At 33.6% G+C, this 15,431-nt stretch overlaps 1 protein-coding gene across 1 annotated transcript in view; it reads left to right on the top strand.

Annotated features, from left to right (window-relative positions):
* The window catches only part of LRP1B (LDL receptor related protein 1B), a 1,897,582-nt gene that overhangs the window by 1,255,681 nt on the left and 626,470 nt on the right, over positions 1-15,431 (top strand). The window contains exons 26-27 of the mRNA XM_036857483.1: positions 407-571; positions 859-1,103. Coding sequence (XP_036713378.1) covers positions 407-571; positions 859-1,103 — 410 coding nt within the window. The remainder of the gene's footprint in view (positions 1-406; positions 572-858; positions 1,104-15,431) is intronic.

Below are 15,431 nucleotides of genomic sequence, written 5' to 3'. Positions count from 1 at the left end.
TCTGTTCCTCAGTCACCCACTTTTTTCCCCCATTAGGGCTTTTGTATCTGCTGTTTATTATTCATGTCCTCCTCTTTATACTGCTCTCCTCATCTCTCAGATTCAGTGTAAATATTACCTCCTCAAAGTGCTTTCTTTTCCTGATTACCTTCTCTAAGTAGATCACGCACCTGCTATTCTCTCTCATAAGAAAATTATTCTTGAACATATTTCAGCTGCTGTAATTTTATATTCATGTGTTTATTTAGTCTGTCTCCCCCACTGGACTCTAAGCCCTGTGAGGGTAGATAATGCATCTGTTTCTCTTGTGATTGTTTACCTAGACAGTGCCTAGCATGTCATAGACACTCCATAAATATTTGTGAAATGAATGACTGAAACAAGAGCATTCTTTCCTTTTCTTCAGAATTCTTTTCTGGACAGATTGGGATGCCAACTTTCCTCGCATTGAATCTGCCTCCATGAGTGGTGCTGGGAGAAAAACCATCTACAAAGACATGAAAACAGGGGCTTGGCCTAATGGACTCACTGTGGACCACTTTGAAAAGAGGATAGTTTGGACAGATGCCAGGTTTAGAAAATGATTTTTTCTTTATTTTCTGTTACCTTCCTCAGATAATGTTTACAAAATAAAAATTGTTCTCATGTGCACGTATCACATATACACACATTGACATCAGTGGTGATTTTTGTTTGTTTTCCTTATGATGGCTTTTTTTAATGTTTCTACAAATCAGATACAGGCCCATAAAATATTTTTTATACAAATTTTTTGTCATTTATCTAAATAGTATAAGCACATCACTGGACTATTTGAATGAGTTTTGATATACTACTGATGCATTTCCTTTTCTGTAGGTCAGATGCCATTTATTCAGCCCTCTATGATGGAACAGGCATGATAGAAATCATCCGAGGTCATGAATACCTTTCTCATCCCTTCGCTGTCTCTCTATATGGGAGTGATGTCTATTGGACGGACTGGAGGACCAACACATTGTCAAAAGCCAATAAGTGGACAGGGCAGAATGTCAGCGTGATTCAGAAAACTAGTGCACAACCATTTGACCTTCAGATATACCATCCCAGTCGCCAGCCACAGGGTAAGTGCTTGTTATGAATTAACCACCAGAAATATTTTTACCTTAATCATATAATATTCAAACTGTAAAATAACTTTTGTAAGTTAACAGTTATTAATATTTTATGTATTGTATGATGGAAGTGGTGCCAGCCTTTATTTTAATTAGCTCAGGATTTTTTTCTTTGCTTTTTATTTATTTTATACACAAATAGAGAAATCTTAGAAATTAAGTGTTTTAACCCAAGTCCCCCAATTTTTAGTCACTGCTATTGCATCAGTAAAAGATACTGTGGGAAGCTGTGGAATGTCTTCAGATTTGGAGTCTATTACCTAAATATGATCAGTAAATTAGAGGAAGACACCAAGGACACATTTATGTTGGCCCCCAAATGGTCACTGTGCAGTATATTGGGAAGAGAGGGAATAGTGTATAATAAAGGATAAACCATCTGCTTTGAGCTTTTCTATTTTAAGAGAATTCAGTTCATATGGACATGTGTGTTACCTATCCCCATGTATTCCACATTTTGGTCAATAGTAATCTCTACCTTGGTTGTGTGATTTCATTTCCTCCACTCAATCCTTGTCAGAGTTAATTCTAAGCCTCACATTTCTTTTTCTTTCTTTTTTGTTTTTTTATCCCCAGGGTACCATGGCCATTCAGTGTAACATCAGCTCATTCTTTTATACCTCTTACCTGACTCTTCTCCCTCATGATATATGTCATAACATATGGAAATCTCATTCCAATGCAAGTAATGTTCCCATTATCATTAGCATATTTTTGTTTGAGATTTATGATACTCAAATGACAAGCTGTTTCTCAGAGAGGATACATTTTCTCCTTTTCTCCCTCTTTCAGTGTAGATTAAGCAGATCTTCCACTTCCTTGGCATTTCTGGTCTTATGGACCACACTTCAAGACTTATTTTAAATTCATGTGGTATTGTCTTATTTTAGACTTGATTAAAAATACTCACCTCTGTGGTTGAAAAATTCTATGTCTGTCCTGTGTCTTTCTTCAATATTTGGCCTTAATTCTCCCTTGAAACTATTTCTCCTACCAAAATGTCCTCATTGCTAAAACTTTCTGTGCTCTCTCTCTGACTTACTCTGATTAAATCTAGTTATCTTTCCAGAAACTAGAAATTTCTCACTTTTAATTTTCTTATATAATTGGTCCTTCTTTGTCACATGGGATTTTCTACACACCCTAAAGTATGTGAGCAGTCACGTTAATCCTTTCCTATTACCCTTAGCTCCTCTACTCCTTTCATCCTACAGACCTGCAAAGCATGAGGACATTAAAGGGAGAAAACAGCTTAGTCATTTTTGTGCCTAATAGGTATTCAATAAATATACTGGATTTAACTAAATTGAAATAAGGCAAGAAATCATGATTCTGACCAGAATATGCCACTAGTACAATAAAGAAGATACTCTTCTCTAAGACATAGAGATTGCCAACAAACACATGAAAGGATGGTCAACATCACTAATCATTAGAGAAATTCAAATCAAAACCACAATGAGGTATCACCTCACACCGGTCAGAATGGCCATCATCAAAAAATCTACAAACAATAAGTGCTAGAGAGGGTGTGGAGAAAAGGGAACCCCCTTGCAGTGTTGGTGGGAATGTAAACTGATACAGCCACCATGGAGAACAGTATGGAGGTTCCTTAACAAAACTAAAAATAGAGCTACCATATGACCCAGCAAGCCCACTACTGGGCATATACCCTGAAAAAAACATAATTCAAAAAGACAAATGCACTCCAATGTTCATTGCAGCACTATTTACAATAGCCAGGACATGGAAGCAACCTAAGTGTCCATTGACAGATGAATGGATAAAGAAGATATGGCACATATATACAATGGAATATTACTCGGCCATAAAGATAAATGAAATTGAGTTATTTGTAGTGGGGTGGATGGACCTAGAGACTGTCATACAGAGTGAAGTAAGTCAGAAAGAGAAAAACAAATACAGTATGCTAACATATATATGGAATAAAAAAAAAAAAGGTTCTGATGAACCTAGGGACAGGACAGGAATAAAAGTGCAGATGTAGAGAATGGACTTGAGGACACAGGGAGGGGGAAGGGTAAGCTGGGACGAAGTGAAAGAATAGCACTGACATATATACACTACCAAATGTAAAATAGATAGCTAGTGGAAGCAGCTGCATAGCACAGGGAGATCAGCTTGGTGCTTTGTGACCACCTAGAGGGGTGAGATAGGGAGGGTGGGAGGGAGATGCAAGAGGGAGGGGATATGGGGATATACGTATGCATATAGCTGATTCACTTTGTTATACAGCAGAAACTAACACAACATTGTAAAGCAATTATACTCCAATAAAGATGTTAAAAAAAAAAAAAAAACAAAGGAAAAAAAAAAGAAATATAATCAAAATAAAAAAAGTAAAAGAGGAGCTCTTCATGGAAAAAAAAAAAAGATATTCTTCTCTAAAACCTTACATCAGTATGGAGGAGTATCTAGTCATAAACACTTATGGGATTGGTTTTAATTGTTATAAATGCAAAAATGTGTACTTATATGGTTTTGTACCCACATTCTTTGGTCTTTTGTGGGAACTTTAATTTTTATGTTTGGAAAATTTTAAATGAATTGGACCATGAAAAATGGCCTGGGTCTATGTATTATATTTTTCCCTCTCTCAAAATAGAATCATTGTATTTCATTTAATAACTGTCTGATTTACACACGTTGTTATGATCCCTAGCAAATTCATAGAAAGGGAAGAAACATGATACTTCTGAGCTTTCCTGACAATTTCATATATATAGAAAGGAAGTGAGACATTCAGTGTAACTCATTTGGTTGAGGGGAGATTTTCTTGACATCTTTACTTAAAAGATGATTTATATGTGACTTCTCCACTTCGCATAAAATAAGGAAGTTTTTACTATATGGATCTAATGTAACATATTTTCCCAGAATTCAGGGCAGATATTCTAGTCTCTAGTCTACTAGAGAGAATGCCACCCATGATGAGAACTTGCTATTTCCTAAAGGAAATTCAGTCAGTTTCCAAATTTGAGAATGATCAGAGAACATTCTACTTTTCCCCATTGTAATGATCACTGAGCATATAACAATCATTATCCATTTTGTTTATCTGCTTCAGTGAATTAATGCTTTCACTGCTGGGGGGTGGAGGTAGGAAGATGCAGAAATCTACTGACTGTTTTATTCCCAAGGGTAGAATTACAATGAAAATGGTGACAAAGGTTCAGCTTTAACACAAGTACAATAATAGCCCCCTGTTTTCTGGTGAATAATCATGTGAGGTTCATGAAAACTAATACATTTTTAAAATACATGACGTTAGGTTTTATAAAATTGAAATGTACATGACGTTCGGTTTTATAAAATTGAAATGTATGTCTCACAAATTAAAGAAATAAAGGTTAAAAATATTCTTTGAAGTTATCTAATCCTCCAAGTAGGAAATTAATTAAAGTTTTAACACCAGTTTTCTTACAAGTAAGCGTTCATTATACGTGTAAGTTTCCAGTTTGGTAATTGGACACTTAGAATTTTTAAAAAAGAAAATCTAGTTTAGATTTTTTTTTGGTGTCTAATGTTGTTGTTGTATGGGATTAAGAAGAAATAAATCAAAGCATAAACATATGAAATAAAGGAGCACTAGTGGGTATTTTAAATCTAATTTTTTTTATGGTATAAGAACTTAGAGTTAATGGCATGGCCTTGAGAGTCCAGCTGCCTGGGTTCAAATCCTATCCCTATGATTTATTAATTGTTTGATGTTGGGCAGTTTACCTAACCTCTCTGTGCCTCAGTTTCCTCATCTTGAGATAATAGTATTTACATCATAGCATCTAGTAAACATGAGTTAATCATCATTTAATATAAGCATATCAAACATGAGTTATTATGTGAAAAGATCTTAGAATGGTGTCTCATACATAATCAGTGCTTTGTGTTTATATAAATATAAATCAACTGTTAAAAAGTAACAGTTGTTGCGATCATATCATTTTCCTAGCCTCCTTTTGTTGAAATTTAAGTTACATTACTGTTTTAAGACAGGTTTGAACACATTTTCTCATATGTAAATAATTCATAATGGCCCTAATATCATACTTTTATAATCATATCAATTTTTATATGAAAAATGCCAATAAAAATGTGAAACACAATCTGAAGGAGAGCAATATGATTGATTTATCAAGAGAATCCAGGTGCAGTCCAATGAGTAGATTATCAAATCTCTTTTCTCTACATTCAGGTTACCATCTATCACCACTCCTCATACACTAGTGCATGACATAAAAATTATGGTTACGTTAGTAAAAGGAATGTTTAAAAGTTTATTTAACATCGTAAAATAATATTTGCTCATTACCAGTAAGTTATAGAATGTAGAAAAACAGGGAACAGAAAAAATGTAAACTATTTTTCCAGCTCCCAGAGCAACAAACATTTCCATGTTGTTTCTTCTGGTTATTTCAACAGAGGTATTGAATAACACAATAATAAACAAAACTTTCACTATCTGTTGATGAACTACTACGTACCATTTAGGTTTTACTTTTTTTTCTGAATCATCAGAGCCATCAAACAAAGTAGTTATTCCCACTTTCTATGAGGAAGCTGCAGCTCAGGGAAGTAAAATAACCTGACTCAGAGTAGTAAATCTCATTGAAAGGCAGGCAGTACCAGGGTTTCAATGAGCGTGCCCAACTTCATAGTCCATGATTCATTCTTTGCTAAATTAAGAAAGCTTTTGTATCTCTTCATATTTAATATCATGCTTTATTTTGAATTTTGTATCTTCCTTTTTACACTTAGCATTAGCAACTCTCTTGCTATCATTGATGCCTTATCTCGTTTTTAATAACTACGTATTTTCACATCACATGTGACTATCAAAAATGTTCCCAATTATTTGTCTATTTTGGATACTTAGTTTGATTTTAGTTCATTTCTATTCTGTCACTAATAATTTTAAGGCATGTATCTATCCATAAATATCATTTTCCATATTTTATAGTCTTGGGTTTTATTGTTGCTGTTAGCAGGTTATATAAACTTTTGTAGTTGCCAGAAACAAATACATGAACATAAGCCCTTCCAAGAAGCAATAGCATCACTGAACCCCAATGAAAATTAGATCATTGTCTTTCTTATATTATTTCTATATTTATTTTTTAATCTATTTTCTTTGCAACTTGCAAACATACAATACAGTATTATTAACTATAATCATCATGCTGTATATTACATCTCCATGACTTATTTACTTTATAACTGGAGGTTAGTACATTTTGACCTTCTTCATCTATTTCAATGGGCAAACCCCACTTCCCCCTCGCCACTCACACCCATCTCCAGCAACCACCAATCTGTTAGTCTGTTCTGTTCTCTGTATCTATGAGCTTGGTGTTTTTGTTTTTGTTTTTGTTTTTTAAATTCCACATATAAGTGATATCATACAGTATTTGCATTTCTCCATCTGACTTATATCACTTAGCATAATGCCCTCAAGGTTCATCCATGTTGCCAGAAATGGCAGGATTTCTGTCGTTTTTATGAATAATATTACATTATACACACACACACACATGCACATCCCACATCTTCTGTATCCATTCCTCCATCAATGGACACTTAGGTTTTTTCCATCTCTTGGCTATTGTAAATAATGTTGTAATGAACATAGGGGTGTATATATCTTTTCAAGTTGGTCTTTTCATTTTCTTTAGATAAATGTCCAGAAGTAGAATTGCTACATCATATGGTAGTTCTATTTTTAATTTTTTGAGGAAATTCCATGCTATTTTCCTTAGTGATTGCACCAGTTAACATGCCCACCAACAATGCACAAGGGTTCCCTTTTGTCCACATCCTCACCAACACTTGTTATTTCTTGTCTTTTTTATAATAGCTATTCTGACAGGTGTGAGGTAATATTTCATTGTGGCTTTGATTTTGCCTTTCCCCAATGATTAGTGATGAGGAGCACCTTTTCATATGCCTGTTGGCCATCTGTATGTCTTTCTTAGAAAAATGGCTATTCAGAGCCTCTGCCCATTTTTTAATCAGATTTTTGTCTGTTTGATATTGAGTTCTATGAGTTCTTTATATATTTTGGATATTAACCCCTTATCAGACATATGATTTGCAAACATTTTCTCCCCTTCAGTAGGCTGCCATTTTGTTTTGTTGATGGTTTCCTTTGCTGTGCAGAAGCTTTTTAGTTTGGTGTAGTCCCATTTGTTTATTTTTACTTTTCTTGCCTTTGATTTTGGTGCCAAATCCAAATATTTCTAGTCATAGAAATGACACTTAGGATTTATGTATTAGCCATGAAGTTATGATATTAAAGTCAAGGTGATATTAAAGAGGGGGAAATTGGAGATAAGGCGGGTGGTTTGGATATATAATATCTCCTGTGCCAAAAAAGTAAAGCAAGAAAGTCTAGAGTAAAGTAGGAAGGACACAAAGTAATAGTTTTATTGTGACAGCAACCTTAGGGACCGAGGACAAAAATTTGAATATGAAATACTGGGAAATTCAGAACTAGAATTTTATATACATTGTATTATAATTTAGTATAATCACATTGTATCTCCATATGCTTTGGAAGATATATATTCACTCTGTTCCACTAATTGGACATAACTGGGCACTCTAACCTAAATTTTTTATTTTCTGTATCTGGTATATATTGGGAATATATAGCATGTAGTTGATACTTATGGCCATTTACTGAATAAATATATGGGGAGAATGTTGTTTCCTTAGCACAGAGGGACGTTCCATAAATAAACATATTTGTTACTTTTTTAATGAGCAAGAACATCAAAATTGTAAGTTTCCCTTTAAAGTAAAAATGAATAATTTACATTTATGAAGACATCTAGTCCAAATATATTTTTATCAGAAAAACACAGTTATTAATTGAATAAATTTTGAGTATATTAAAAAAACAACACAAAAACATCATAAAGGTTTTATGATAAACCCTTCTTGAGCCATATGTTAGTTTCTGTTTGGATAATGAGATCTGGTCTTGCATGATTAAGCACTAGTAAAAATGGTTTCATCATCATGACTTTGTAAAAATAAGAAAGGTACACACTTATATCATGTTTTATTTAGTGCTTTACAGGTATTACTCTCAATCTGCACAAAGATTTGCAGGAAAAATCTTTTTCTGAGAGGCTTTCTCACTTCAAAGCCACATACCAACTATAAATGTTTGTATAATTCAGATTTTATCTGCTTCACATTCATGGTTAACACCATAAGAACTATCTCAGTACTTAGAACATGTATGGTTATTTTAATATTTTCCTAATTCTGTTTTAGTTACCCACGTAGATAATAAAATATTTGAGTAAAGGAGTATCATTTATTTATTTGTGTTAACAACAGAGTCTAGCTAAGCCCTTTATAAGAACAATATTAATAATTATAATAATATCACCTAATACACTAATTTTCATTGTAATTCCATGAAGATGATTATTAGCAATCCAGTTTTACAGATAAAGAACCTAAGGCAGAGAAGTTCTAGGTAATTTGTTCAAGGTCTAATAGCCACAGGATGATTGCCCAGTTATCTGACCTCAGGGAGCGTGACCCCAGAGTTCTTGCCTAAACCACTGTGCTCTAAAGGCAGAAGACTGAGTTCTTATTTTTTGAGATTCTCCTTGGAATTGTTATATCAAATCTCCAGATGGCAGTAGAGAGTCAAGTGTTACTGACAACATTCACATGGGACAAACTAATTCTTAGCTTCTTGGAGTTTGTAGTCTAGAAGGAAAACAGACTAAATTAACAACTAGGATCAATCAATTATTATTATTATGGACATATTTTGAAAATAAGAGTATAGTAAATATATTTTAAAAAGTAGCATCGTGTGGTCCTAAAAGGTCTTTGGGCTTAGCTTAATTCAGTTCCTTCCTCTGTCACTCACTAGCCTTGTTACCTGAGGCAAATTAATTAACTTCTGGGTTCTTATTTCCTCATTTGCAGGTTAGAGCAGCTAGAAGTAAGGAGGGAATAAATGGGAAACAAAATTGGGTTGGAATCAAACCATGGTGGGACTTAAAAAGTCCCCTTACAAAGAAATTTCTATTTTTCTCCTTTAGGATAAGTGCTTCCAGGGATGTCAAACTTAAACGGGCATCAGAATTACCAGAGGGATCATGAACTCACATATTTATGGCCTCTACCCAAGATATTCTGATTCAGTTGGTCTGGGGTATGACTTGAGATTTTGCATCTTTAACAAATCCCATGGAATGCTGATGCTGCCTTAAGAACCACTGCCCTAAAGGAAGGAGAAAAACATTAAAAGTATTTGGTCAATGGAGTGAAAAGAGCAGATGTGCATGCTGAAACTTGACTTCATCTGTACAAGGGGCAGACTGGAGAGAGACACAGAACTACAGTAGGAGGCTGAAAGGATGCTACTTCAGTAGATCAGGAGAGAGCTGATACCAGGACAGAGAGAATGGTAGAGTTGAGATATACTTAGAGGTGAAGTCAGTAAAACATAGTGATAGAGATTTGTGGAGTAGGGGAGTTTGGGGAGAAAAGGAAAATTTGGGATGTCTTTATTTTTCTGGTTTCTGTAATTGGTTTCACCATCAAAATGTGACATAGAGACCACATAAAGGAGAGGTCAGCAAATTTTTTCTGTGGAAGGCCAGATAGTACGTGTTTGAGGCCCTATGGGCCATATGGTTTTTGTTGAACTACTCAGCTTGGCTGAGGTAGTGTAACAGCAGTCATATGAAAATTGAATGAGCATCGTTGTGTTTCAATAACATTTTATTTATGGACAATGAAATGTAAATTTCATATAATTTTCATGTGTTATGAAATGTTATTTTTTATTTTTTTCCTACAATTTAAAAAAGTAACTCATGGACCAGTATTAGCCTGCAGGCCAAAGTTTACCAACACCTGATTTAAAGGATAAACTGAAAACTTACACTTTGGATATATGGAATTTTAGGTACCTCTGGGACATAGTTGAGTATTCAGGGTTATAAAGGCAAGAAGAGTTTGGGCTGGAGCTAGAGCTTTTGTAGTCACTCAATTGTAGGTTGAAGACAAGAAAACAAATGAGATTTCCTAAGAATAGTACAGAAAATGAGAAAAGGACAAGGACAGAACCCTGGAGAAAACTAACATTCAAGAGAAAGGCAAGAAAGATGCTGAGAAGAGGGTGGCCAAGGGATTCCAGAACCAAAAGAGAGCACAGTCAAAAAAAGTAAGAGAAGAGTTTCAAGATGACAGTGGCCAAAAATGTTAACTCTTGTAGAGAAGTCAAGAAAGATAAAGACATAACAGCACGGTATTCATTAGATTTGGCAACCTGGAAGAGGGTCAGCTGTAATTTTATTTAGAACAATTTCAGTGGAGTTGTTTGCATATGTCCTAGTGATCCTAAGTATGTCTGAGGCTAGATATTAGTATAAATGTCCAAGTCTTTTTACTAAAAAATATAACTCATTAAACAATAGTACTATATTCTTAAGTAACAAAATGTAAATACAAAGAAAGACAACCTTCATAGCAATCAGCTTAGGAGACATAGTAATCAAGAGGAAGATTCTGGAGTCAGACTGGTTCACATTCTAGCTTCGTCATATCCTGGCAGCATGATCCTTATCTATCTTAATTTCTTCAAATATAAAATTTAATAGTTTAATAAAAATGCATTAGTCTCTTAAAAGCACAGAAGATACCTGGCAAATAGTGAACACGGTATAAGTGTTGTTAAGTAAATGATAGACAGACAGACAGATGGATGGATGGATGGATGGATAGATAGATATAGACAGATGGACAATTCTCTTAGTTACTTTGTTTTACTTTTCATCGTCCCTCCCCTCACCTTATAAAGGAAGTTGTTTGTAAACATGGAGGAAGTATGAGTTTCTTCTTTAGTATGCACACCTTCTCCCATCCAGTGGGTTCACCCTCTTTTTCTGTGTCCTCTCTTGAAGCAAAGATTTTTTTTTTAACTAATTTATTTTTTTTGAATTTTAGTTCACAGTATTATGTTAGTTTTAGGTGTACAACACAGTGATTTGACATTTATAGAATACATTAAAAATTGGTCACCACAATAAGGCTAATAGCCATCTGTCACCATACAAAGTTATTAAAATATTTATGGCTATATTCCAGATAATATATTTTACACCCAATGACATATATCTTATATCTGTACCTCTTAATCCCCTTCACCTATTTCATCCAACCCCCTACTCCTGGACCTCTAGCAACCATCACTTTATTCCCTATATCTATGACTCTGTTTCTGTTTTGTTTTGTTTGTCTTTATATTTTGTTTTTTAGATTCTACATATAGTAATTTGTTTCTCTGACTGATTTGACTGAGATCAATACAATATCTTCTAAGTCCATCCATGTTGTTGCAAATGAGAAGATTACATTATTTCTATTACTGAGTCATATTCCATTTTGTATATATACCACATCTTCTTTATCCATTCATCTACTGATGGGCACTTAGGTTGCTTCCGTATCTTGGCTATTGTAAATAATGCTGCAATGAACATAGGGGTGTATATATCTTTCTGAACTCATGTTTTTATTTTTTTGAAGACACCTAGAATTAGAATTACTGTATCATATGGTAGTTCTCTTTTATATTTTTTGAGGAACTTTCATACTGTTTTCCATAGAGGTTGCACCAATTAATATGCCTGAAAACAGCTCATGGGGGTTAACTTTTGTTTACATCCTCGCCAACACTTTTTATTTCTTGTCTTTTTGATAATAGCTATTCTGACAGGTGTGAAGTGATATCTGATTGTGGTTTTGATTTGCATTTCCCTGATGATTAGTGATGTTGCACACCTTTTCATGTACCTGTTGGCCATCTGCATGTCTTCCTTGGAAAAATGTATATTCACAACTTCTGCCCATTTTTCAATCAGCTTGTTGGTTTGATATTGAGTTCTATGAGTTCTTTATATACTTTTGATATTAACCCTTATCAGATATATGACTTGCAAATATTTTCTCTCATTTGATAGGTTGCCTTTTTGTTTTGTTGATGGTTTCCTTTGTTGGGCAGAAGGTTTTTAGTTTGATATAGTCCCATTTGTTTATTTTTGCTTTTGTTACCATTGCCTGAGGAGACAGATGCAAAAAAAAAATATTGCTGAACCCAAAGTCAAAGAGCACACTGCATATATTTTCTTCTAATAGTGTTATGATTTCAGGCTTTACATTTAACTTTTTAATCCATTTTGAGGTGATTTCTGTTTATGGTGTAAGAAAGTGGTCCCGTTTCATTCTTTTCCAAATGGCTGTCCAGTTTCCCCAAAACCACTTATAGAAGTGATTGTCTTTTCCCCACTGTATATTCTTGGCTCCTTTGTTGTAAGTAAATTGACCATATGAGTGTGGGCTTATTTCTAAGCTCTTCATTCTATTCCATTGATCTCAAGGTCTGTTTTGTGCCAGTACCATACAGTTTTGATTACTATAGATTTGTAGTATAGTTTGAAATCAGGGAGTGTGATACTTTTAGCTTTGTTTTCTTTTCTTGAGATTGCACTGTTTGAGGTCTTTTTTGGTCTCATTCAAATTTTAGGACTATTTATCCCACTTCTGTGAAAAATGTCATTGGTATTTTGATAGAGGTTGCATTGAATTTTTAGATTGCTGTGGATAGTATGGACATTTTATCAATATTAATTCTTCCAATCCATGAGCATGGTATATCTTTCTATGTATTTGTGTCATCTTCAGTTTCTTTCATCAGTGTCTTATAGTTCTCAGTGTACAGGTTCTTTACTTCTTTGGTTAAGTTTAGATCTAGGTATTTTATTATTTTTGATACAATTGTAAATGAGATTGTTTTCTTAAATTCTCTTTCTGCTAGTTTGTTATTAACATATAGAAAGACAGATTTGGGTATATTAATTTTGAATCCTACAACTTTACTGAATTCATATGAGTTCTAATTGTTTTTGGTGGAATCTTTAGGGTTATACTATATATAAGTATATATATATGTATTTATATATCTTTATATATACACATATGTCTATATATTACTATGTATAACTAAATTCTATATATATAATATATAGAAATACTATACATGTAGTGTATTACTATATAAACATATATATAGTTATAGACTATATATAGTATCATATCATCTGCAAATAGTGACAGTTTTACTTCTTCCTTTTCAACTTGAATATTTTTATCTCTTTTCCTTGTCTGATTGCTGTGGCTAGGACTTCCAATATTATGTTGAATAAAAGTGACAATAGTGGGCATCCTTGTCTTACTCCTGATCTTAGAGGAAAAACTTTCAGCTTTACACCCACTGAGTATTGTGTTAGCTGTGGTTTTGTCATATATGGCTTTTATTATATTGAGGTATGTCCCTCTATACCCACTTAGTTGAAAGTTTTTATCATAAATAGATATTGAATTTTGTCAAATGCTTTTTCTGCATCTATTGAGACGATCATTTGATTTTTATCTTTCATTTTGTTAATGTGAAATTTTATATTGATTGAGTTTACAGTTATTGAACCATTGTTGCAACCCTAGGATAAATCCCACTTGATCAAGGTGTATAATTCTTTTAATATATTGTTGAATTCAGTTTGCTAATACTTTTGAGGATATTTCCATGATCATCAAGGATATTGGCCTGAAATTTTCTTTTTTTATAGTGTCTTTATCTGGTCTTGGTAATCTGCCTTTATCTTGGTCAGGGTAATGTTGGACTCATAAAATGAATTTGGAAGTGTTCTTTCCTCTTCATTTTTTTTTGGAATAGTTTGTGATGGAAGGTATTAACTTTTTAAATGTTTGGTAGAATTCTCCTGTGAAGCTGTCTTGTCCCGGAGTTTTGTTTTTTGGGAGGTTTTTTATTACTGGTTCACTTTCATTACTAGTGATTGGTCTATTCAAATTTTCTATTTCTTCCTGGTTCAGTCTTAGAAGATTGCATGTTTCTGGGAATTTATCCATTTTTTTTAGGTTGTCCAATTCGTTGGTGCATAATTGTTCCCAATAATCTCATGACCCTTTGTATTTCTGTGGTGTAAGTTGTAACTTAACTTCTCTTCTTTCATTTCTGATATTATTTATTTGGGCATTTTCTGTTTCTATCCTGATGAGTGTGGCTAAAGGTTTATCAATTTTGTTTCTGTAATCCAGGAACCAGCTCTTAGTTTGATTGATTTTTTCCATTAAAAAAAATCTTCTCAATTTATTTCTACTCTGATCTTTATTATTTCCTTCTTTCTACCAACTTTGGGCTTTGGTTGTTTGTTTGTTTTTTCTAGTTCCTTTAGGTATAAGGTTAGATTTTTTATTTGAAATTTTTTAATGTTTTCTAGGTAAGCCTGTATTGTTATAAACTTCCCTTTTAGAACTGCTTTTGCTGTACCCCATAGATTTTGGAATGTTTTGTTTCCATTTGTCTCAAGGTATTTTTTTATTTCCTCTTTGTTTTCTTTGTTGAACCATTGACTATTCAGAAGCACATTGTTCAGCCTCCATGTGTTTGTGTTTTTTTCCAGTTTTCTTCTTGTAATCAACTTTTAGCTTCATATATTTTCAGTTGGAAAATATGATTTTAATTTTCTTAAATTTATTGAGACTTGTTTTTTGGCCTAACATGTGATCTATGGAGGATGTTCCTTATGCACTGGAAAAGAATGTGTATTCTGCAGTTTGGGGGTGGCACATTTCTGTATATATCTATTAAGTCCATCTACACTAAACTGTCATCTAAGGCCAATGTTTCCTTATTGACTTTCTGTCTGGATGGTCTATCCATTGATGTAACTGGGGTGTTAAAAGCCCCTACTATTATTGTGTTACTGTCAGTGTCTCCATTTATGTCTGTTAATATATGCTTTATGTATATAGGTGCTCCTACGTTTGGTTCATAGATATGTACAAGTGTTATATCCTCTTGCTGTATTGATCTCTTTGTCATATGTAATGTCCTTTTCCTTTTGTTACAGTCTTTGTTTTAATGTCTGTTTCATCTGATATGGGTATTGCTACCCAGTTTTCTTTTTGTTTCCATATACTTGGAATATCTTTTTCAATACCTTCACTTTCAGTCTGCATGTGTATTTAGATCTGAAGTGTGTCTCTTGTAGGCAGCAAACACAAGGGTCTAGGATATTTTTATCCATTCAGTCACCCTGTGTCTTTTGATTGGGGAGTATTTAGTCCATTTACATTTAAAGTATTGATAGGTATGTACTTGCTGCCATTTCGTTAATTGTTTTTTGGTTGTTTTTGTAGTCT

The sequence above is a fragment of the Balaenoptera musculus genome, chromosome 7 (assembly GCF_009873245.2).
Source record: "Balaenoptera musculus isolate JJ_BM4_2016_0621 chromosome 7, mBalMus1.pri.v3, whole genome shotgun sequence".
Lineage (NCBI taxonomy): Eukaryota > Metazoa > Chordata > Mammalia > Artiodactyla > Balaenopteridae > Balaenoptera > Balaenoptera musculus.
This window is presented reverse-complemented; position numbering and strand designations above follow the sequence as displayed.